Source organism: Notolepis coatsorum (genome assembly GCF_963971535.1).
Source record: "Notolepis coatsorum genome assembly, chromosome: 1".
NCBI classification, from domain to species: domain Eukaryota; kingdom Metazoa; phylum Chordata; class Actinopteri; order Aulopiformes; family Paralepididae; genus Notolepis; species Notolepis coatsorum.
In genome coordinates, this window is record NC_140165.1 from 221,783,334 (window position 1) to 221,808,153 (window position 24,820).

General features: G+C 43.6%; 1 protein-coding gene across 1 annotated transcript in view; it reads left to right on the forward strand.

The window, feature by feature from the left end:
- golim4a (golgi integral membrane protein 4a) overlaps positions 1–16,958 on the forward strand; it is a 103,452-nt gene extending 86,494 nt beyond the window's left edge. The window contains 3 exon segments of the mRNA XM_084332803.1: positions 4,689–4,757; positions 5,792–5,878; positions 14,441–16,958. Of these exon segments, the coding sequence (XP_084188929.1) occupies positions 4,689–4,757; positions 5,792–5,878; positions 14,441–14,596 (312 nt within the window). The 3' untranslated portion in view covers positions 14,597–16,958.
- Positions 16,959–24,820: the final 7,862 nt, after the last annotated feature.

Genomic DNA, 24,820 nt, shown 5'->3' on the forward strand with positions numbered 1-24,820 from the left:
CTAATTTAAAAACAGATCATATAGGACAGCGAAGCCTTCCGTCTGTTCTCTCTCCGTTTTGTGATCAGTGTAGACGGGGCCCTCGGGGACCAGCATACTCTCTTGTTCCAGAAATAACTGGGACCAGTGCTGGTCCCACAACTACCAGATGTGTTGCTGAGGAAGCTTGCTTGCTTTGTTGTCACGGCATATCGCCTGAATAATTCATAGAGCGTGGCATCCTCATGATTTAAACATCCTAGTTGAATGTGTTTGTGCCTAAGAGTGAGCCAGCCAATGTGATGTGGTCCATTTACAAAACGTCCATATAGTGACGTCGCATGAACCTAACCCTGACCATAACCACTTCCTTTCCTTAACCTGAACCTAACCATAACCAGGACACACCCCCTGACACTTCCTAAAACGTTAGAATAGGACCTAATAAAAATTATGTTGTTGAAGGAGATGGAAGCGGTGCTAACCTCACACTCGCGCACACACACACACACAACACACACACATATACACACACACACAATCTCAGCCCTTCAGTGGAGGGAGAGATAATGGATGGAAGGTGGGAATTAAGAAAGGATTCGCTCATCATCTCATGGGGTTATTGTGTTTTTATTCTTTCTCCGCTACCTATTGTGTTTTTTTTGTTTATCCCCTTTTTTCACAATAATTGACCTCAAATAGTTGCCATTGTCACTGTTACGCATTTTAACACATTGGCGGTCATTTGGATGCGTCTAAAATCACTGTAGACGGCCAGCATATGTAAACAGGCTTGCACAGTCCGTGGGGCTGTTTGTACAGCTAAATCTATACTTATAGTATTGCTATCTGTCCATTCTCATTGTCAATTGAGTCCATAAACCGTCCCTTCAAAATGGCTTAAAGAAAAAAAAAAATCATCAATACGTTCTCATTTTATAGCGTCTTGAATATAAGCGTTATACGGGATTTGGTCTAGTATATTTCCTGGAAGGCTGGATAAAGGGCTAATAGCTACTAACGTTATATCCAATGGCATTTTGGTTTACAGAAGCTACAGTTAAAACTCAAACTGCATATGATCGGTACGATCCTCAAGCATGAATGCATGAAATGGGGGGGGGGGGGCGGGGGACGTCGTTTCTGATGATTGATTACCAATAACCGTGTTAGTCTCAGTAGTCACATACGCTGATCGCCTGGTTGAGTATCATAACAAGCCCTGATCAGCATGTAATTTACGTGAAAAAGATCTTACCATGAGCCGGTTGGATCCCTCAGACCATTTCCCAATTATCGATCGCCATCTGGTAGATCGATATGTCCATTGGCTGATGATATATTCCCTTACTGCATAGTGAAATCCGCGATCCAAAACATATTCCGTGCAACAGGCTATAGGGATCGCTTCAGGTGAGTAGAAAACTACATTGGAAATCCAGAAAAAAAAGACAACTTCTGCCACAGGGAACACTGCATTATCGATACAGCGCCCCTAAGAGGATCTGGCCGGTAATGCACTTTTTCGAATTCAAAGAGGAGGGTACATCTGCAGTGCAGCTCGGTGACCTTGAATAGGTTCTTAAAATGGAATAAAAGCCAAAACAACCTTGCCATGGAGATATCTGTGGTTGGTCCCTTAACACATTCGGGACGGGCCACGTATAAATCTGTGTTTCGAATCCATGCGTTGTGGACAGAGGCACGGATATCTCCGTGGGAAGGTTGTTTTGGCTTTATTCCATTTTAATAATCTATTCAAGGTCGCCGAGCGGCACTGCAGATTTACCCTACTCTATGAATTCGACAAGGTGCAATACCGGCCAGATCTTCTTAGGGGCGCTATCGCGATAATGCAGTGTGCCCTGTGGCTGAACGGATCAGTCCTTTTTTTTTTACTTTCAATGGAGATTTCAGTTAGCAGGATTCTAGATGTGTAGCCTGTAGCTTGGATTACGTTTTGGATTGCAGATTTCACCATGCAATAAGGGGATTTATCATTAGCCGATGGACATAACGATCTACCAGATGGCGATCGATAACGGGGAAATGCTCTGGGACATCCCACCGGACCACGGTAAGATCTTTCTCACGTAAAGTACATCCCGATCGGGCCTTGCTTTGATAGCCATCCAGGCGTTCGGCCTATGTGGCTAATGAGGCTAACGCGGTTATTGGTAATCGATCATCAGAAACGACGTGCCTCGCCCCCCCCCCCCCCCCCTTTCATCCATACATGCGTGAGGATCGTACCGATCATATGCAGTTTGAGTTTTAACTGGAGCGTATCTATAACCGAAATGCCATTGGATTTAACGTTATTAGCTATTAGCCCTGTATCTCGGCTTCCAGGAAATATACTAGACCAAATCCGGTATAAAGCTTATATTCACGGCGCTATAAAATGAGAACCTATTGATGATTTTTTTTTTCTTTAAGCCATTTTGAAGGGACGGTTTATGGACTCAATTGACAATGAGAATGGACAGATAGCAATACTATAAAGCAGGGGTCAGCAACCTTTTTGACATGGAGTGCCTGTTTGAAATATAGTTGTAACTAGTGTGCCTCAACAATATAAATTTTTTTTTCTCATAATCAGGTCTTTTTAATGATAATTTTTACATTATTACATCATTATTGTTATTGTTATTATTAACAATATTATTATGATGGTTGTATCAACCCTAAATCTGAGTTGGGGGGGGGGGGGGGTGCAATGCAGACAAACAGCTGCATACAGTGCGACCATTTCACTCACATTTGCCCATTCATTTTTGGACACATCACACACCATTGGTGTGTGTACTGTACGTGTGCTGTCATAGCTCCACCTACAGGCCTAATGGAGAACACCAGGATGTGAATGGAGGGTGAATGTGAGGTATATCGTGTAAATAAGTTTTGATTGATCGCAAGACTACACTGTAAAAAAAAATATAATAATAAGTTACCAGAACTTAAAAATATTGAGTTCAGTTACTGTGCATTAAGGTTTTCAGTTTTCAATCCATAATAAGTTAACAGAAAAATAAGTACACAACCACATTATTTCAACCTAATAAAACTATGTTTATTGTCATTGTTTTAAGAACACAAGTTGACTTGGTAATACTCACATTTTGAGTAAAAAAAATGGCTTTTAACATGTGCAATGTTCAATGAAATAGAAAAATAAATAATACAATTTGTTGATTCAAGATTCAAGATTCAAGAGTTTTAATTGTCACGGTATACAGGTATACAATGAAATGCGGCTGGTCTTGCCCGCGACGATGTGCAATACAGTGGTACAACATATAATAGAGTCCAATAAAAATACAGTGGTACAACATATTACTAGAATCCAATAAAACAGTGCAATAAACAGGTACATGGTGTGCCATCTCGGTATCTGTACATTAGTATTTACAGAGCATATAGGACATGCTAGTTAGCTTTAGTAGTGCAATACACTGTTCCTGAAGTTATACTACTTTAAGTGGCCTTTCCTCTGGCCATAAGTGTGCGTGTGTGCGGCATGAGTGTTAAAGTGGCTGCTAGTGTGTGAGCGTGCTCAGCGTGCGTGTCGTGTATGTACTTGTGTGTGGATAGTTCAGTTTCTGTGTCTCTCAATGTTCATTGTTCAAGGCTCTGATGGCCTGGGGGAAGAAGCTTAGCCTAAGCCTCTCCGTCTTAGTCTCTAGAATTCGCAGGCGTCTGCCTGACCTCAGCAGCTGGAACAGGCTGTTATTGGGGTGGTGGGGGTCTTTCATTTTAATCCCACTGGTCACAATGGTGACCATAATAATGTTTTTGTTATAAGGCTCAGCAAATGTTACTGAATGATGTAGCAATGTATTTCCAGCTAAATTGAAATAATAAACAAATAAAGGGTCTCAATTAAATATGTGGTAGTAAAAAGAACCTGTGGGAGGATTTCAACAAGATAAATGCGACAACAGTGCAAAATATTTCACTAATATTTCAAAGCAAAAAAAAAAAAAATTATAATTATATATATATATATTTTTTTATGCTGCCCCCTGTGCCTATGCAAATGCCCCCGCGTGCCTATGCAGGCACGCGTGCCTAGGGTTTCCTACCCCTGCTATAAAGTATAGATTTAGCTGTACAAACAGCCCCACATCTGTTTACATTGCCTGGTCCTCTTGAGAATAATTAGACTCATAGCAGTGGCCGCGATTGTCATGGATTCGAAACACTGATATATACGTGGCCCGTCCCGAATGTGTTAAGTATGTTGTACTTTTTTTTATTTATTGTCTTGTCATTATTATTATTATTATTATTATTATTATTATTATTATTATTATTATTATTATTATTATTATTATTATTATTATTATTATTATTATTGTTGATGTCAATGCTGTCTGTGATGTTGTTTTAAAAAATTGGAAATAAAAATGTGATCAAAAAAAGTAAGAAAGGATTCAAAGATGGCAAATGATGTAAAGAAGCAAGAAGAAACTAATAAAATAAAGAGAGAAAAGGGAAACATAAGTACAATTGTGTGTGTGTGTGTGTGTGTGTGTGTGTGTGTGTGTGTGTGTGTGTGTGTGTGTGTGTGTGTGTGTGTGTGTGTGTGTGTGTGTGTGTGTGTGTGTGTGTGTGTGTGTGTGTGTGTGTGTGTGTGTGTGTGTGTGTGTGTGTGTGTGTGTGTGTGTGTGTGTGTGTGTGTGTGTGTGTGTGTTTTATTGGTTCAGATGGCAGTGAATCCAGACCAGCAGGAAGACACGTTAGATGAACAATACCAAGAAGAAGGAGAGGATGAGGTTTGTAACTGAGACACGCACTGCACACACACACTCCACACACACTCACACTCCACACACACACCACACAGACACTATACACACACACTGCACACACACAAACGGCACACACACTACACACCCACAAATTACACACACAAATACACTACACACATAAACACTTACACACACACATGCACACACTGCACACACACTACACACCCACAAACTGCACACACACTCCACACACGCATGCAAACTGCACACACACACACACACACTCTCCACACATGCATGCAAACTGCACACACACACACACACACACACACTCTCCACACATGCATGCAAACTGCACACACACACACACACTCTCCACACATGCATGCAAACTGCACACACACACACACACACACACACACTCTCCACACATGCATGCAAACTGCACACAGTCATGTAGGGTTTTCCACTGAGCAGCTCCACTGGAGCAGTGTTGGGGGACTAAGGGCCTTGCACTGCAGGCCCGTTTGACAGGAGATGTGGTGGGAAGTCTCTCTCACTCACATCTTCACCACCAGAGACCAGAGTCCCTGCTCTGAGCGGCTTCTTCAAGGTTGTTCATATTGCCTTTTGATCTGAAACATGAGTGTTATTATGAGTTGTGAGCCAGGCTTCATCCACAGCTCCTTTTCTGTTTAACTAGTATTCATCAAGGGGAGTCTATCTAGACCAAGGTCGCATTTATGAATACAAAACATACAACATGCAACCTTTAATGCCCCCAACAACACGGAGGCGCCCGTGCGAGGTGCTGACCCGCTCATCGGGAGCAGTTGGGGGTTAAGTCGACACACTGCCGGGAGGAGCCAGAATGGAATTCTGATTACCAGGTGACCACTCTACCTCCTGAGCCACTGTCACCCCCAAAATGAGGGCCCATCCTCAATGTCTCTCCCAGGAATTTAAATAAAGGTTGATGATGATGGTGGTGATGATGGTGGTGGTGGTGATGATGATGATGATGATGATGGTGATCTCTCTTCATTGTTGAGGTCCAGGAGGAGTTGCCTGCGGGTCAGAAGAGAGACGAGGAGGTGGTGGAGGAGGAGGGGGAGGATCCGTACAATGAGGACAACCTAGAACAGGTGACTTCAAACTTTAATACAGCTAGAGCTTCTTCACAGACAATAAAAGAAGATATTACAAGGAGCAACACGATCAAGGTAGTACGTACATTAAATAATATAAAATAAGATAAATAGAGCTAAAATACTTCTACAGTACTTCTGCCACACCACTAGCTTGTAACTGAAATGTAGTAAAATATCAGAGCAAGCATTTAAATATTCTCAAAGAATTTCTAAACCAATTTTTTGAATCTGGTTACCCAGACTGACTTATTTATTCAGCTGCAGGCACTTGAGCTGTGACAACATGACATGTTCAGTAGCTATTCAGCTGTGACAACATGACATGTTCAGTAGCTATTCAGCTGTGACAACATGACATGTTCAGTAGCTATTCAGCTGTGACAACATGACATGTTCAGTAGCTATTCAGCTGTGACAACATGACATGTTCAGTAGCTATTCAGCTGTGACAACATGACATGTTCCGATACCATTTTTTCCTTCCCGATCCGATTCCGATACCTAAGATTTGGGTATCGGCCGATACCGATACTGATCCGATACCAGTGCATACATAAAATTTAAAAAAGTATATTATTTAAATTTTTTTTTTTTTTTTTTTTTTTTTTATAACAGCTACAGATACTGTTTTATATATACTGTTTTTTAGTAATAACTAGAAAGTAATGGTATTTATTCAACAACAGGTGATTGTATAGATTAGTATTAGTATCATTAATCAATGAGTATGGGGCTGCGGCACTGCAGATATACCCTACTCCAATGAGTTCACCCACGGATCCGCACGGACGTTAGACGTTGTTGCACTTGCTACCCAGTCTGCTCGGGTAGCAGATGCTCTGGCTAGTAGTAACGTTTATGTTGTGATTTTCGATGCAAAATAAATATTCAACATTCTCTTTTGAGACTCCGCCTCAGACTCTTATCCTTTGGCACTTGGAACTTGCTGTACTTTGCTTGCAGGTCTGCAGCCATTATTGCTGGATTATGAATAGCACCAACTTTAGCCAAGGTACCGTTATCAAGCTAAGCTAGCTGACCTAGCTCGTCTTCCCCACATTGACATTTGATAACATTAATCAGCTAACGCTAGTCAGTAGCTACTTGACTTAAATACGATTCACCGTGGGTGCATTATTGTTGATTGACGGACAGTGTCAGGTCCTGGAGAAAGGACAGGCGATCATCTGATTTGATGTAACGTTAAAGCGGATGTTGTTCCAACTAGCTAGCTTTTCAGCTAATGCTATAATAACACCAGCAAGCAAAACACATCCGTCACACCGCTCTGTCGGGGACAATGGAATCTGCTGTTAAAATGACAAACAGCATCACACTTTAAAACACGTAAATTTTATAATCCTCACTCTCCGCAGGAGATAATGACGTCATGGGATCGGAGGCTAGACTTTCGGCGTACTCGTCGATACCGATACCAGCATTTTAGGCAGTATCATCACATGTTCAGTAGCTATTCAGCTGTGACAACATGACATGTTCAGTAGCTATTCAAGTCACCAGCTATTTCCCCAAATAATTCCAACGTTCATTTTTGTCCTTATTTGTCATTTGTCCTGATCCAGCTTTTGCTAAATCCTGTGACCGCAGTCGTATGAAGCAGACTGACGTACAAGGCTGAATGGTTTCACAAGGCTACACATAAAGAAATACCTGAAATATTGTGACTGCTCACGTCATCTCAGAATAATACAGTGCACTGGATTAGAGTCTCAGCTTTACAGCCATGCTGTCAAATGTATGCAAATCTAATCCAAGAGCACAGTATGCAGAGGTAGGCAAAAGTATGAATATGAATATGAAAAGCCCATCTTTGTACAAAACAGCACGTCTTTGGCAGACATCTGCAGGGGACTGTCATACATCATGCTGTAAAAATGACTTTCCTGCGGTTCCAATTAGCCTATTGTCATACTGTCAGATATCTTGAGGCCAAAGGACCTCTTTGAAAGCCTTGCCCATTGTTTCCCATTCGAATTTTCGTACATTTGGAGCAATATTTATCCCCTTTTGCTGTAAGGTAGCATGCCATTTCATTTCAAACCTTTATTTCAACACCTAAGACACTAAGGTTACCCTCATTTACAGTGATGACGAGCTTACAGAACAAGTTTATCAGCACTTTCATACATATAGACACAATAAGTAATACAAAATCAGCTAAGGCGGTTACAAGTCGACACAGTGGTCAGAGATCATACTTTTAAATGCAGCAAAAGAAGGAAGAACCATCAGCTTCAGAATCAGTCGGAGGGCATTCGATGTGTTGGAAGCATCAAAGGAAAAAGCTTTTTTTCCTAGTTCAGAGCAAACTTGAGGAACCCTAAGAACCAACCAGTCATTTGAACGTGTAGAATAGGTTCCAAGTGATGTAAAAGGGATGTTTACCAATAAGGGCTTTAAAAAATAAACAAATACCAATGATGGTTACGCCTTTCAACCAGAGAAGGCCATCTAACCTTTTCATAAAGGACACAGTGGTGGGTATCATATCTGTCACCAGTAATAAATCTGAGGGCAGAATGATGGACAGAATTGCAGCATGCCTAAAAATCACATCACTATATCCAAAATGTATAAGAAAACAGCTTCAACTATTCTCTTTCTACTAATCACGGGGAAAGCTGAATCTATTTCTCTACAGGAAGCCAAATTTTGGAAAAATGTCAAAAATATCCACATGCATCTTAAATGAAAATGTATCATCAAGCCACACGCCAAGATATTTATACTCAAGTGAGAGTTAGAACCGCTTACAGTAGATATATGTACTTCATCATAATCAACATTTCTGGCTCTGGAGAATGGTCAGGATCTATTCCTTGTAATCTCTATGAATCTCTATCAACTATGGCGCGACCCCGGTCAGTCGCCTTTGGTTTAGCTCCGCGACGATTATGCACATTTTTAGCTATTATGTTTGTTTTTTCGACTTTTTTTATTAAATCATCACTGGCGGGTATGTCATACGACCGCCAGACACTTATGGACCTAAACTCCGGACTCAAATTGGAGTTGGGAGACACTTTATGCCCAGAAGGGCTAACAGAAATCAAGCGGGAGAACGGCAACAAAGGAAACGGCAGAAAGAAACATAGAGGTAGACGAGGCGGTATCAGACTTAGATTAAAAAGATCTGCTTACCGTCCAGCAATTCCATCCATCTTTCTGGCGAATGCACGTTCGTTGGAGGGAAGGATGGACGACTTGAGAGCGAGGGTCCGATTCCAACGGGAGATGAGAGACGTTAATATCATGTGTTTCACTGAGACATGGCTCAAGCCAGCAACGCCGGACAACAGCGTCTCTCCATCGGACAATTTCACCGTCCTGAGAGCAGATCGCACGGCAGCCTCTGGGAAGAGCGTCGGAGGTGGGGTCTGCATCCTCACGAACAATCTCTGGGTTAATCCCAAGGAAGTACATGTCCTCTCAAGTTCATGCTCCCCAGATATGGAACATCTCCAGATCCTGTGTCGCCCGTATCACCTACCCCGTGAGTTTACCGCGGTCATTTTATCCGTTGTGTATATTCATCCACAGGCAAATACCGGCAAAGCGCTGGGGGAATTACACGACCACATCAACAAACAGCAGATCAAGCACCCGGAAGCCGCGACGATAGTGACTGGTGATTTCAACCAGGCAAACCTGAAAAAAGTGATGCCGACTTTTTTTCAGCACATCGCCTGCTCCACAAGAGGGGGGAACACACTCGACCACTGCTACACCCCGTTCAGAGCTGCCTACAAGGCTGTAGCGGCTCCGCCACTGATGGGCTCTGTAAGCGCGAGCGATCACGACTCCATCTTTTTAATCCCAGCATACAAACAGCGATCACGCGAAGTCGTCGTGTCACGTGAGACAAAAAAGTGGTCTGACGAATCAGAGGCCGAGCTCCGTGACGCGTTCAAGGATACAGACTGGGACATGTTTGAAGGAAGCGCCAGTGACGTCAGCGAGTATGCTGATACCGTTGTAAGCTACATAACTACAGTGGCAGACGGCATTGTCCCCACAAAGACGGCGCGGGTTTTCCCAAACCAGAAACCTTGGGTGGACAGCACTATAAGAACAGCCCTAAACTCACGCACCACGGCTTATAACCTGGGCAGAGAGTCAGGAAATATGGAAGAATACAAGGCTTCAGTCTACACTCTGCGCAAGGCTGTTAAACTTGCTAAGAGGACATATGCTGAGAAACTGGAGACACAAATGGCACAAAACGACACAAGAGGCTTGTGGAGGGGACTGAAGACAATAACTGACTACAAAGCCAGCGCCCCCGCAATGGGGAGCGACGACGCCTCTCTAGCGGACAAACTCAACTCCTTCTACGCTCGGTTCGGTGTAGACAGTGTCGCCGCTAGCCCTCTGGCTAGTGACGTCACTGGCGCACCGGCTGTTGTGGAGGGGGGGGGGCAACCGCGGGGGGGCGGGGGCGCTCTCTCGTTGTCGGTACACAGTGTGAGAAGAGCATTTATGCAGGTGAACACCAGGAAGGCTGCAGGCCCAGATGGTATAACAGGACGCATACTTAAGTCCTGTGCAAACCAGCTTGCCCCGGTGTTCACCGCCATATTTAATCAATCCCTGGCGGAGTCAGTAGTCCCTGCCTGCTTCAAGATGTCTACCATCATCCCTGTACCGAAGAAACCCTCCCCAACATGTCCAAATGATTACAGACCGGTGGCACTCACCTCTGTGGTCATGAAATGTTTCGAGAGGCTGGTCAAGGACCACATTTGTGCCTCTCTCCCCAGCGATATGGACCCTATGCAATTTGCATACAGGACAAACAGGTCCACTGATGACGCGGTCTCCCAGGTACTGCACAGCACTCTCTCCCACCTTGACCGTCAGAAGGGGGGCTATGTGAGACTGTTGTTCATTGACTACAGCTCAGCGTTCAACACCATAGTCCCCACCAGACTGGTGGACAAGCTGATCGAGCTAGGCCTGAGCTCCGCCCTGAGCGCCTGGGTACTGGACTTTCTGAGTGAAAGACCCCAGGCGGTCAGGGTGGGGGGTCAGACCTCCAACACCATCACCCTGAGCATCGGGTCCCCCCAGGGCTGTGTTCTAAGCCCCCTGCTGTACTCACTCTACACACACGACTGTGTGGCCAAGTTCAGCTCCAACTCCATTGTGAAGTTCGCCGACGACACGGTGGTGGTGGGGCTGATCTCGGACAATGATGAGAAGGCCTACCGGGAGGAGGTTGAGGTACTGGAACGTTGGTGCCAGGACAACAGCCTGCTCCTGAACATTGGTAAAACCAAGGAGCTGATTGTGGATTATAGGAGAGGACAGCGGGAGACACACACACCACTGAGGATTAACGGGGCTACCGTGGACAGGGTGAGCAGCTTCAAGTACCTGGGGGTCCACATCTCAGAGGACCTGACATGGTCAACACACATAGGCACAGTAGTAAAGAAAGCGAAGCAGCGCCTCTACCACCTGAGACAGTTAAGGAAGTTCAGAGTATCGGGGAAGATACTCCAGTCCTTCTACTCAGGAGCTGTAGAGAGCATCTTGACCGGAAACATCACTGCCTGGTATGGGAACAGCACGGCACAGGACAAGAAGGCCCTACAGAGTGTGGTGCGCTCAGCCGAGCGTACCACGGGTATTGCGCTACCTCCCCTGCAGGCTCTATACAACAAGAGGTGCAAATCCAGAGCCTGCAGGATAATGAAAGACCCCCACCACCCCAATAACAGCCTGTTCCAGCTGCTGAGGTCAGGCAGACGCCTGCGAATTCTAGAGACTAAGACGGAGAGGCTTAGGCTAAGCTTCTTCCCCCAGGCCATCAGAGCCTTGAACAATGAACATTGAGAGACACAGAAACTGAACTATCCACACACAAGTACATACACGACACGCACGCTGAGCACGCTCACACACTAGCAGCCACTTTAACACTCATGCCGCACACACGCACACTTATGGCCAGAGGAAAGGCCACTTAAAGTAGTATAACTTCAGGAACAGTGTATTGCACTACTAAAGCTAACTAGCATGTCCTATATGCTCTGTAAATACTAATGTACAGATACCGAGATGGCACACCATGTACCTGTTTATTGCACTGTTTTATTGGATTCTAGTAATATGTTGTACCACTGTATTTTTATTGGACTCTATTATATGTTGTACCACTGTATTGCACATCGTCGCGGGCAAGACCAGCCGCATTTCATTGTATACCTGTATACCGTGACAATTAAAACTCTTGAATCTTGAATCTTGAATCTTGATATCCCTATCGTCACATGATGTCTCTATCGGTTGACCGTCTGTAGTGTGGTAGTGAAAGGGTTAACCCTTTGTCGTGTGGCAGTGAAAGGGTTATCATTCTGTAGTGTGGTAGTGAAAGGGTTAAGGAGTTAGCTCACTGGAGCCTGTGGAAGACGTGGATTTAATTTCAACAAGTGCATCCTCTCATAATAGCTGACTATTTTGACCGTACATCCACCGTCCACCAGGTGGCGACCTGCGGCCCACCGGCTGAGAGACGCTGTCCTAGAATCTGACATAATACACAGGGTCATGATTTTGTTTGTGTGTACTGTGTGTACTGTATGTTGTACATCATGTGTGTTCAAAGCACATGCATTGCAGCCACGTGAGTACGTGCTCAGTCGTGTGTGTGTGTGTGTGTGCGCGGCTGCGTGCGCTCCCCCTGTAACTGTAACCTGCCCAGTGTTTCCTGGTGAATAAAGAGCGTATCAGGACCGGGTGCTCTATGGGTGTCTAGTTACCACCTCCGTCTGCTTTACTGCTGGTCTAGAAAGAGCCGACGGAGAAAAATACCTTGTACTATATTATGGTTTTAAGGTTCTTATGTGGCGATTTGTGTTATTACCTGCATTTATTTGTTTTATTGATTGGTTGGTCTATTTATTATTATTATTTATTTAATTTATGCTGTAATTATTGAGGTAAACACCTGGCTTGTGAACAAACAGCAAGAGATGTGTTTGTTGTGACGTCTCTCCCCCCGTTCCTGTCTGCACACTACAGACCCGGCGGCGTGTGTCTCTCTCCTGTTTTCTGTTTCAGTGTTGTTCTTTCAAATGCTCTGAGACGCCTCTTTCAATAGGCTGTTGTTCCTGAAGGGACTCGTACGTTCAGGCCAAACGTTTCATAATTGATTAGCGGGTCCGTTCTGCAGTATCTCCACTCAGAGAAAACTCCAAACGTAAAGTCTTTGTATCGGACGTGATGCAGAGACGTTGTTCACAGGAGTGAGTTAAAACATACAGACTAGGGCCTGGAGGAGGAGAAAGGAAGGGTCAAGGTTTCTCCTATGATTCAACTTTCTTGTGGCAGCTTTTCACACACCATTATTTTAACCCAAAACATCCGCCAGTCAACCGCAGTGATCCTTAAAAAAAAAAGGCAGCTTGCCTCTGAAATTTGACGTGACATCAGCTTCCCGAGCCGGTTACTGATGAGGATGAGTTCTCTGCCAAGCTACTGCAAAACAAAACCATGGCTGGGCTCAATGATATCACTCTCACTTAAGATAAGATGAGATATTCCTTTATTGATCTCCTTGGGGACGGGTGGACAGGGGGGAGGGGAGATACAGGCATGGGCATAGTAGAAAGACATAAATATAGGCAATACAATTAGATCTGAATATGAAAAAGATGAGGATAAAAATAAACTGTAAACAATGTAAATTATGTAATTAACTCAAAATAAAATTAAAATAAACGGTGTAATATCGGTTATATTATACATTACAATAAAAATAGGCAATACAGAATAGAATCTGAATATATATATATATATATATATATATATATATATATATATATATATACTATGAAAGTAAACGCAGGGTGCAGTACACACAAGGTACCCTAACTGGCATGACATACGTCACACGCCATACAGTCTGTAGTGTTCAGCAAATCAGCACCATGCAGTATATTACAGTGCAATGCAGTTTTATTGTTCAGGTCAGGCTGAGTTATTGTCTTTGGTCTCATTGGGAGTTGTAAGGGTCAAATATAAATTGACTGCATTTCATTCTAGACTATTGTTTTGTACTGTGGGACCAGAGCTGTCTGGGGTCGTTTCCCAAGCAGTTGTTTATAGATTGTCTATATAATCCAGAACATTGTGTCAGATGGATGGATGGATTTAATGGTACAGTATGTGGGTGGGTGGATGGATGGATGGATGGATGGATGGATGGATGGATGGATTGGTACAGTAGATGGATGGATGGATGGATTGGTACAGTGGGTGGATGGATGGATGGATGGATGGATGGATGGATTGGTACAGTGGGTGGATGGATGAATTGGTACAGTGGGTGGATGGATGGATGGATGGATGAATTGGTACAGTAGATGGATGGATGGATGGATTGGTACAGTGGGTGGATGGATGGATTGGTACAGTGGATGGATGGATGGATTGGTACAGTGGGTGGATGGGTGGATTGGTACAGTGGATGGGTGAATGGATGGACGGGTACACAGGTGGGTGACCATGTCTGTTTGTTTTCTCTTTCAGGAGGAAGTGAAAGAACAAGAGGCCCCGGGAAGAGAGGCAGATCACAGAAAAGAGGGGGAGAATAACGAGGAAGAGAATTACGAAGAGGAAGAAGAGGAGGTAGAGGATGATGCAGCCGGACAGAACAAGGGGACCAATCGGAGGGCAGAAATGTGAGATGGACGGAGGCATTGACCAATAACTGTGCCTTTTTCCTCTGCCCTTGGGTCCCGTCAGATCTTCCTATTCCCTTGTTTTCCAAAGGAGTTAAACCAGTCCCCCACTCGGCATTATGTAACGGGAATATTACACTGGCTGAAGGTGTATTCCCACACGTGTGGTGACGGAACTGAGGAGCCTCCATTGTGAAAATGGACAGAATACTTCCAATGGAATTGGGATTTCATTTTTTTAATTTTTTTTATCCAAATCCGTGTCTGTATGTCTGTCCTACCTGTCTCCCTACTTGTCTGTCTGACTGACTGTCCGTCTGTCTATCTGTATGTCTGTCTATAAATCTACGCAGCAGACAACAAGAATGTACTGTTTAATTTGTACCTTTTATTTCATTGTTCTGGCTTTTATATTGGTTTTATGCAAAGTTCGTTTTTAGTTTCTTAGTTCCTTGTAATGTAAGTAGAACGCTGCATTCCAATCAATCAAGCAATTCTCTGTTATTTATTGTTGACTGTTACAAGTATGACAATCTTGGCGCAGTAATACTTTTTCATTCTCCTGTCTGAATCGATTTGATTCATTACTTTCTATGTAACTGTGTTTTGAAAAGCTGGTGTAATATCATCACTGGACATTTGTACTGCGACTGCCAATCAAGTGAAAAGTCTCTTGAAAGAGGAACAGCGTCCATTCTTTGACAATTAATCTCATTTAAGGGGTTTGTACAGCATGTAAAAAAAACAAAAACAAAAACACAGCCTGCGCATTCATAAGAGAAGGCGCTTGAAAGCCTCTTGTGGAGAACCAGTGTCATCACGCCAGGCAACGAGGAGCACAGAATTACAGAATAATTTAAAATACATCCATTACGGGCCGAGGACCACTTTCCGGAAGAGGAAACGCTTATAAGCTAGGAGAGTTATATCTTACATATTTCTTTCTTTTGCTTCAAGGGAATTTGGGGCATCAATGCATACTTTTACTGCACTGTCACCGTTATCATGTTTAAGTTATATACTCTCAATGTGCATTTCCTGATATTGCCACCAGTATCACCCCTGCTACTCAAGCCTCCACAGAATGACCTCTGACCTGTAGACAAAACAACCCGCCACCTGCACCATTCACACCTTCCGGAGAGAAACACACATAGCCTGCCTGTCCTAGCTTATACGCATTTTCTCTTCCAGAAAACGGTACTCTGCCTATTATTAGATATGTATTTTAAGTTTGAATGTGGATGTCCTCGTTGAGCTGCCTGGTGTGATCACTCTGATGTTCTTCCCCAAGTTAAATTAGATGAACTTTCAAAAAATAATGTCTGTTGTCCCTCTTTAAGGTCACTCTGTTGTCATGACTGTGTCATTCAGATGTGCCTTTCCTATCTCGCTGCGACCAGCAGCTCTATAGGTCACTGTCGGCCGGTTGATAGGTCCACGAAGATTTCCTCACCCTCTAGTGGCCACAGGTTTCGCCATAGGAGGCTGAAATTGGGTGTCAAGTGTGTGTGTGTGTGCGTGTGTGTGTTCATACCAATTGGTTAAAAGGGGGCGTGGCAATGGGAGTGGCCTATCACAAATGTTGGAGCTGTTGAAAATTGACACTCATTTATTTGGGCACTGGGTCCGTCAACATTTCAAAGAGAGATTAGTGCCTTTCATTTCATTTTATTTCATTTCAAACCTTTAGTTCACCTCGTGAGACACCGGGGTTGGCTTCCTGTCCAAAGCTCCTTCTGTCTCATCTCAACGGAGGCCTGTCATCCTCTCTTAGCCGTTTGTCTGAACCTAATTCACAAACGCTAACGCAGTCTTTCCACCGTCATCATCATCATGGTCAACAACTTACACTCTACTGTACAATGTATAGTAATATAAATACATACGTGTATATATTTTTCCACCAGCTCTGTTTGATAAAAAAAGAAAATTTGTGACTGTATTGAAACATGTATATCATAGGATGGTGTGAGTGCAGAATAAAGACGGGTGAAGGATTTCAAATGCTTTTTTTCCGTTACTGTAGTCGTACACGTTGCACACGCCAGCTGTGTTCAACCGGAAAGACTCCGGAGCTGCTGCTGCTGCTTGAGGTGGAGAGACGTCCCTGTGGCTCATTTCCCAAAAGGTGTAAAAAGGCAACAAAGCAGAAAGATGTTGTAGTTAATTTTAGTCATGCTGGAGTCTCAAAACTCAGCTGATTTCCAGGCGGTAATTCAGGGGATGGTGTTTTCAATCCCGTGGCTTAGACGTGACATTTTGATATTAAAGGAACACGCCAACATTTTGGGAAAATAGCTTATCGTCTTCTCCAGAGAGAGACAAGAAGATAGATACCAGTCTCCTCTCTGTGCGTTCAGTAGAAACCTATCTGGCTGCACGTTAGCCTAGCTTAGCATAATGAATGGAAGCGGACAGTGCCGGTTAGCCTAGGCATTGTCCAACTAACACCTCTCCCGAAGGCTAACCGGCACTGTCCGCTTCCATTCATTGTGCTAAGCTAGGCTAACTAACATGCAGCCGGATAGCTTTCTACTGAACACACAGAGAGGAAACTGCAATGGTGGAGTGGGGAACATTAAAATTGGCTGCCACTGAGTATGGATTGATTTGATACCGAATAAGATGATATTTTATTTTATTTAACCAGAAAAAATCTCATTGAGATAAAAAAAAATCTCTTTTAAAAAGAGCGTCTGATTGATTGATTGAAAACTTTATTAACAGATTGCACAATGGGTACAGTACAGCTCAATACATACAATTGTTAAGGGGATGCAGACCAGAGAAAGACTTTCGTCTTGTTTACATCACGGCCCCCCATTTTCAATTCATCATATCCTGTATACATTTCATATTCATCATACACGTCCTGGCCAAGATAGGCAGCAGCACAGTTACAATTTCACATTTACAGATGAAAACTATTTAAAAACATATAGCAATTAAAACAAAAACGGACAATTCACAACCATTAATAGTCAGTCAAAACATCTGCAGCCAGATGTGCTGGATTCCATATCGCTTAGAAGGGTTTTAAAAGTAACCAATGAGACCAGCTCATGCAAGTTCAGGTGGTTTTGTAGCTGATAACAGGTGGAGGGAGCTGCATATCTGAACGCCCTTTTTCCCAGTTCAGTACGGACCCGAGGGACGGTTAGTAAAAATAAGCCCTAAAACCATTACTGCCCATACTTTTTTGGAGAATGTACATATGTAGGTACATTGGCAGCAGTCCAAGGATAACCTTATAAATCAGGATACAATACAATACAACTTTATCATCCACACGGGTGGAAATGTGTTGGATAATACATAATGACAAGCTTTGAAAATAGTGCTTGTGCCGTAGGCTACTGTGCAAATAGTGCACGTAGTGCAGAAAATAGTACACATGCTATAACCCATACAGACATTCTATCTAGAATTTAGGATGCTCTCATTTAGGCCGTTCTCTCTTTCCATCCATATCGTCTATTTCTACATCCCCTCCCGCTCTTCTTCCTGTCACCTTCTCTGTTCATGTCAGTTGCCTGTTCTCCCCAGTGGGATTGTGGGATGTCAGTGTGGGGGGTGAGTGTAACAGGTGACTCATTACTGAACTAACAGCAGGCCGCAGGGAAACACCCCCACTCTCTCTCTCTTTCCCTCTATTTCTCCCTCACACACACACTGATATCCATCTCCCTCTCTCTTTCTCACTCACTTTCATACACATTATGCCCACTCACTGACACATACACACATTTTAAACCATGACAAGAATTTGCAGATTTGTCCTCCCCCATACCTCTCTCTCTCTATCTATCTCTATCTCGCTCGCTCATAATTTCATGGGTGAATACCCCACCATGAATAATTCCAACATGTCGATTGCCGAGAGCCAGAGTCTATGTTGAGATGCGTGCCACATAACGGGAACAATTCCTCAAATATCCCATTTAACACCGAAGTGGGGAATTTGCTTGAAAGTTAGACCTCCGACCCCCAGAAGTGATTTGCAGTTTTCCACCCACCTCCCTGCTATTTTAGTGTCACATCAGCACAAATCACAACGTCTAAGCAGGCTATGAGGAAATTAAATCACGTTGTGTTGCACCACAAATAGACCTTACAGTTCATTGTCACAGATCACACACTCCAAACGTCCCCGCAAGCACAATTAAATAACAGTCGATATGTTGCACTTGACCTATGTACTGAATCATGTAATTGTTTTTAATCCATCATTGTAGTAATTGTAATTCATTGTAATTATTAACTGTTATGATATTTGTGTCCTTTGTTAACTCGTCATCACTGTAAATGAGGGAAACCTCAGTGCTTTCACGAGTATAAATAAAGGTTTGAAATGAAATGTTGTGATAATGGCTATGGTGTTTTGATGATTTGTTTTTCTTGTATAATGCCCCTCTGTGGTTTCTCTAATATGGGCATCGTCTCTGGTGAAAATGAAAAGCTCCAATGCTTTTACAGTGTAATATACAGTAGCGGGGCTGCTGATCATGAAACAGTGGGATATATTTAATTAGTTTAAAATGAACATAATGAACTTAGTTTTATATCTACATTTCTGGATTCAACAAGTGCAAAAGAGGGCGGTCAGGTGGCGTAGCGGAGATTTTGCTCGTCACCAATGCAAGAGGCTGTGGTCTCGACTCCCGGAGAGTCAGCATTGCCTTGGCTTGGGCTAATCGCTATAATAACTCGTTTGGCTGAGTTAGGGGGAGGGAAGCCGTGGGTGGGTCCTGGGCATTGTGGACAGCGACCCCTACAGTTCGGTCGGGCGCCTGCACAGCGAGGGTAGGATCTGGAGAAAGGTAGTGTGACCTTCCACACGTTACACTCTCCCGGTGAGAATCTGCGCTGCCAGGCTGGCTGCCGGCTGGCTGCACATGCGTCGGAGGAAAGCATGTGACAGTCTCCGGCCTCCCGGACCAACAGTAGGGGGGGGGGGTGCGCAACAACCAGGAAGGGGGTTGGGAATTGGCATAACGACTAACGGTGGGATGGGAGAAAAATCGAAAAAAAGATGGGGGAAAAAGATAATAATTTTTTTTTAAATTAAAACAAGTGCAAAAGAAGACTATGTGACTGGTTTATGAGGGGCGGGCTCAAGGGAGCTCGATACAACACAAGGTTACAGCAAACATGCGAGAGGATGCTTTATGGTTCACAGACGTGTGTGCGTGTGTGTCTGTGTGCGTGCATGTGTATGGGTGCATCTCTGTGTCTGTATGTGTTTGTGTATTAGTGCATCTTTGTGTCTGTATGTGTGTGGGGGGGGGTGCATCTCTGTGTCTCTGTATGTGTGTGTTTGTGTATGGTTGCATCTTTGTGTCTCTGTATGTGTTTGTGTATTAGTGCATCTTTGTGTCTGTATGTGTGTGGGGGGGGGGTGCATCTTTGTGTCTCTGTGTGTGTGTGTGTGTGTTTGTATATGGGTGCATCTCTGTGTCTCTGTGTGTAGGTGTGTGTGTGTGTGTGTGTGCGTGCATGCGTGCGTGCACTGTGTGTGTGTGTGCATGTGCGTGCGTGCCTGTTACATGAGGCCTACGGGTCATTAAACAGTCACTGAGGGAGAGGTAACAGGAGGGTATTATCCATGGGAGTCTGGATGCTAAATGTTTGATAAGTCAGTCAAAACATGTCCTGTTTCTGTCCTCCTGTGTCACAGACGTGCTGCTGCCAGGCTCATACTGTAGGTTCACAAAGTGCTGTTTGTAACAAGAGAAGCTTCCTTTTCACTGCATCCAGTAACAACCGCTGTCTGCCAGGCCATGAACTGCCCCTGTTCTGTCATGCGTTTGTTCCCCCACTTTCTCTCTCTCTGTCTCTCTCCTCACTCCTTGTCTCTGCGTGCGCCCCATCCGTCTGCTCTCTCTCTTTGCTCTCTCTCTCTATCTCTCTTCTCACTCCTTGTCTCTGTGCCCCCCCCTCTCTGTCTGCTCTCTCTCGCTCTCGCACACACACACACACACACACACACACACACACACACACACACACACGTCCTCTGAAAGATAGTGTGTAGCTTGTATATAATTTCCATGTCATTAACACAGAAAGTATACTTGCAGTTGCAAGTACAGTAGTATGTGTCTGTGGTTGTGCAAATGTGTGAGTTTCTCCCTCTATCACATAGCTACTTTAACCTCTCTCTTTCTCTCTATCTCTCTCCCTCCTTCTCCCTCCCTCCCTCCCTCCCTCTCTCTCTCTCTCTCTCTCTCTCTCTCTCTCTCTCTCTCTCTCTCTCTCTCTCTCTCTCTCTCTCTCTCTCTCTCTATATCTTTCTTCTCACTCCTTGTCTCTGTGCCCCCCCTCTCTGTCTGCTCTCTCTCTCTGCTCTCTCTCTCTTTCTGTCTGCTCTCTATCTCTCTTCTCACTTCTTGTCTGCTACTCTCTACATCTCTCACACTCTTTCTCTGCCTCTATCTCTCTTCTCACTCCCTATCTCTCTTTCTCTCTCTCAATGACCTACCAATCTGTTATAGGTTTCATGTTTTGTGCATTTCTTATTGTGCAATTGTTCTTTTTCTTTTCTGTTTGTGGAGCATTTTGTAACTCATTCTCATCAAAGGGTGCTATATAAACAAGTTATTTACTGTACTTAATTATTGTATTTCCTTGCTTGCTTACTTACTTGCTCACTGACTTACTTACCTGTACTTACATACTTACTTACCTGTATTTACATACTTACTTACCTGTATTTACATACAAACTGATAACACATTTGATGACATGTTGTGATGAAAGACAACAGAATATGTGTCCTATACTCTCATACTATACTATGTCCTAGTGTCCTATACTCTCATGAAAAGAGTATAGTAGAGTACATCTAACATATACATCATATCTATTATACATATCATATCCTATGCCACAGCCTTGTATTTTAAATTGCAAAATAGCTTTTGTATTAGGGAACAAATAGTTCAATCAAACATTGATTTCACTTGCTAAACCCCCTCTAGGTTTACACAGCAAAGGGATAGAAAAATAGGGTGATTATTTATTTAAAGAAAGACAACACAGCATGTCTTGAATACTTAATAATATACAAAAGTGTGATTTTGTATTAAAGTCTTATTTTCCTATATGAGAATGATCCCCTTCATCCCCTTGTTGTTGCAATTTGCTGCAGGCAGTGATGCATGAAGGTGAGTTCTGGTACATCAGCAGTCGGTCTGACAGTGTCATGTAGCAAACTGATAACATCTGTGCCTTTCTCTCCCTCTGTCTTTCTCTATGCTCTCCCTCCATCTGTCTCCCTCTCTTTGCTCTCTCGCTCTTTTTACCCCCTATTTCATTCATCTCCATCTCTCCCTCTCTACACAGTACATTTCTCAGTAAAATTGTACTCAGTTTGAGTAAAGTTTACTCTGCGAAATGTAATGTGTATGCTCTCTTTCCCTCTCTATCTTTCTCGATGCTAAATCCATCAAAACCTCACTAGATACTGAAGCTCAATGCAGTTTTGTTTTGTATGTAATGAAAACCAATGCAATTTCAATACAATTCTATACAAAAAACCTGATTACAACACCTGTGGTTTTGGTCCTTTTATTATGAAAATACATACAAAAGCATTTAGTCATGTATGAAAATACGAGACATGTCAGTCATTTAAATACAATTCTACATGGCTTTGGAGTGTTTTTGTCATTCGGCAACAGCTGTTAAAACATTTTGCTTCGTTAACCTACTTTAATACTAGAAGAGACAGCTACCAATGTGACTCTACTCTAAAATACTACTCTCTGAAATAGTTATATAATTGTGATATAGGCTACAGTAACATATTTACAGTAACAAAACCCTTCAGTCCTTTTTAAAATAGTTATGAGTGTTCACATATCAGGCACTCATTATTAGTTGAGACTGTCCATATATCCTTAAATTACACAGATGAACAATGTGTATCCTGAATAACCTCTTACTTGTCCCAATAACACCATTATAAACCGTTAACATGCATATTCCTAAGCCAAACATTACTGAATAGAACATGTTCCATTTTATGCCCAAAGCTGCCCAAAAGGAATAGTGAAAACAAAGCTTTTATACAGAACAATCATCTGAGGACAATGTTCTGATAAGAATTGGACACAAACGGCCCGATGTCGTCACTGAAGACGTTCAGCAGTGGGAGACAACCTTTCTGAACTCTAAACTCCTTTTTGTAGCATCCAATCTCCCAGTAGTAAAGGGGAAGCCATTTCAGATGTGAAGCACCTCTGTAGCTGTGTCTGAGTTCAGGGGCTGGATCCTACAAAGGCTGCATCTGAAGACAGAATGCGTCACAGCGGTGCGACCGAGGCTGTCCCAGTGTCCCATGTCCAAGGCTCAGAGACGGCACAAAGAAATGCAGCTTCTTTTCCCGAATTTTGAGGATCCAACGGATGGATGATTGGGTACAGCCAGGTATCCCAGAATGCATTTTACACCAACCAGCAGCATATGATCTAGGAACATTATTATGTAATTTGATACCATTTTAGTATTTTTCTGGCGATAAAGTAACCATTTAGCCATGTGGTTTGGACATTTACTCCAACGTTTTCGGAGATGGAGCCGTTGTGACAGCACTGGGGTTGACACATGCCCAGTTTAACTGGAAATCCCTGTTCAATGTTAGGTTTAACAATCATAACCGATCATCCTTCCTATATTCCTTTATCTGTAATTTCTCAATCAAAGAATCTCAATCCGTCTGATTCAGACGGTAAATGGTGCATTTATATAACGGCTTTTATCCAAAGCGCTTTAGACTACAACTTATGCCTCACATTCACCCATTCACTCACACATTCACACACCAACGGCAGAGGCTACCATGCAAGGTGCCAAGTTGCACATCGGGAGCAATTAGGGGTCAATTGTCTTGCTCAAGGACAGACATCGACACACTGCCTGGGAATCAAACCGGGGACCTTCCAACTACCAGGCGACTGATCTACCTCCTGAGCCACTGTTGCCCCCATTCTACAAAGGACACGCCTCCTTCGAAGGCTACAGCCCCTGAATTGAGACACAGCCGGTAATGACCGGTAATGACCGGTAATGTCACTAACTCACTCACTCATTTAGTCATTCACTCACACTTAGCCACTCTGCCCCTAGTGGCAGCTCAACAGCTTGGCACTTTGTGTAAGACCAGTTCAATCTATACTTGACATCTCAACAACAACAACAACAACAACAACAACAACAACATGTGCAACACGTCTGCCGCCACAGGGCACCCACCCAGAGCTGACCATCTCAACACCATGGTATGAAAGCTCCTGGCAGGAAATCTTTACATTCGGTAGACCACTATTACTTTTTTTTGTATTTAACTTTGCTATTGCCTATTTGTTGATCCGAGAGGAAGAGAGAGTGTTTTTCCATTCTGCCAATATCGCAGTTGATGCACGGTGTTCATCTTTCATCACATATGTGTGTTTGTTGTGCTGGCAAATCTGTGCGCAAAGTGCACCCTGAGCTAACACAACACAGACCAGCTCACCCTGAGCTAACACAACACAACACAGACCAGCTCACCCTGAGCTAACAACACAGACCAGACCACCCTGAGCTAACACAACACAGATCAGCTCACCCTGAGCTAACACAACACAACACAGATCAGCTCACCCTGAGCTAACACAACACAACACAGATCAGCTCACCCTGAGCTAACACAACACAGCACAGACCAGCTCACCCTGAGCTAACACAACACAGATCAGCTCACCCTGAGCTAACACAACACAGACAGTTCACCCTGAGCTAACACAACACAGACCACAGCTCACCCTGAGCTAACACAACACAGCACAGACCAGCTCACCCTGAGCTAACACAACACAGATCAGCTCACCCTGAGCTAACACAACACAACACAGACCAGCTCACCCTGAGCTAACACAACACAGCACAGACCAGCTCACCCTGAGCTAACACAACACAACACAGATCAGCTCACCATGAGCTAACACAACACAACACAGACCAGCTCACCCTGAGCTAACACAACACAACACAGACCAGCTCACCCTGAGCTAACACAACACAACACAGATCAGCTCACCCTGAGCTAACACAACACAACACAGATCAGCTCACCCTGAGCTAACACAACATGGAGGACAGTTCACCCTGAGCTAACACAACACAGACAGTTCACTCTGAGCTAACACAACACAGACAGCTCACCCTGAGCTAACACAACACA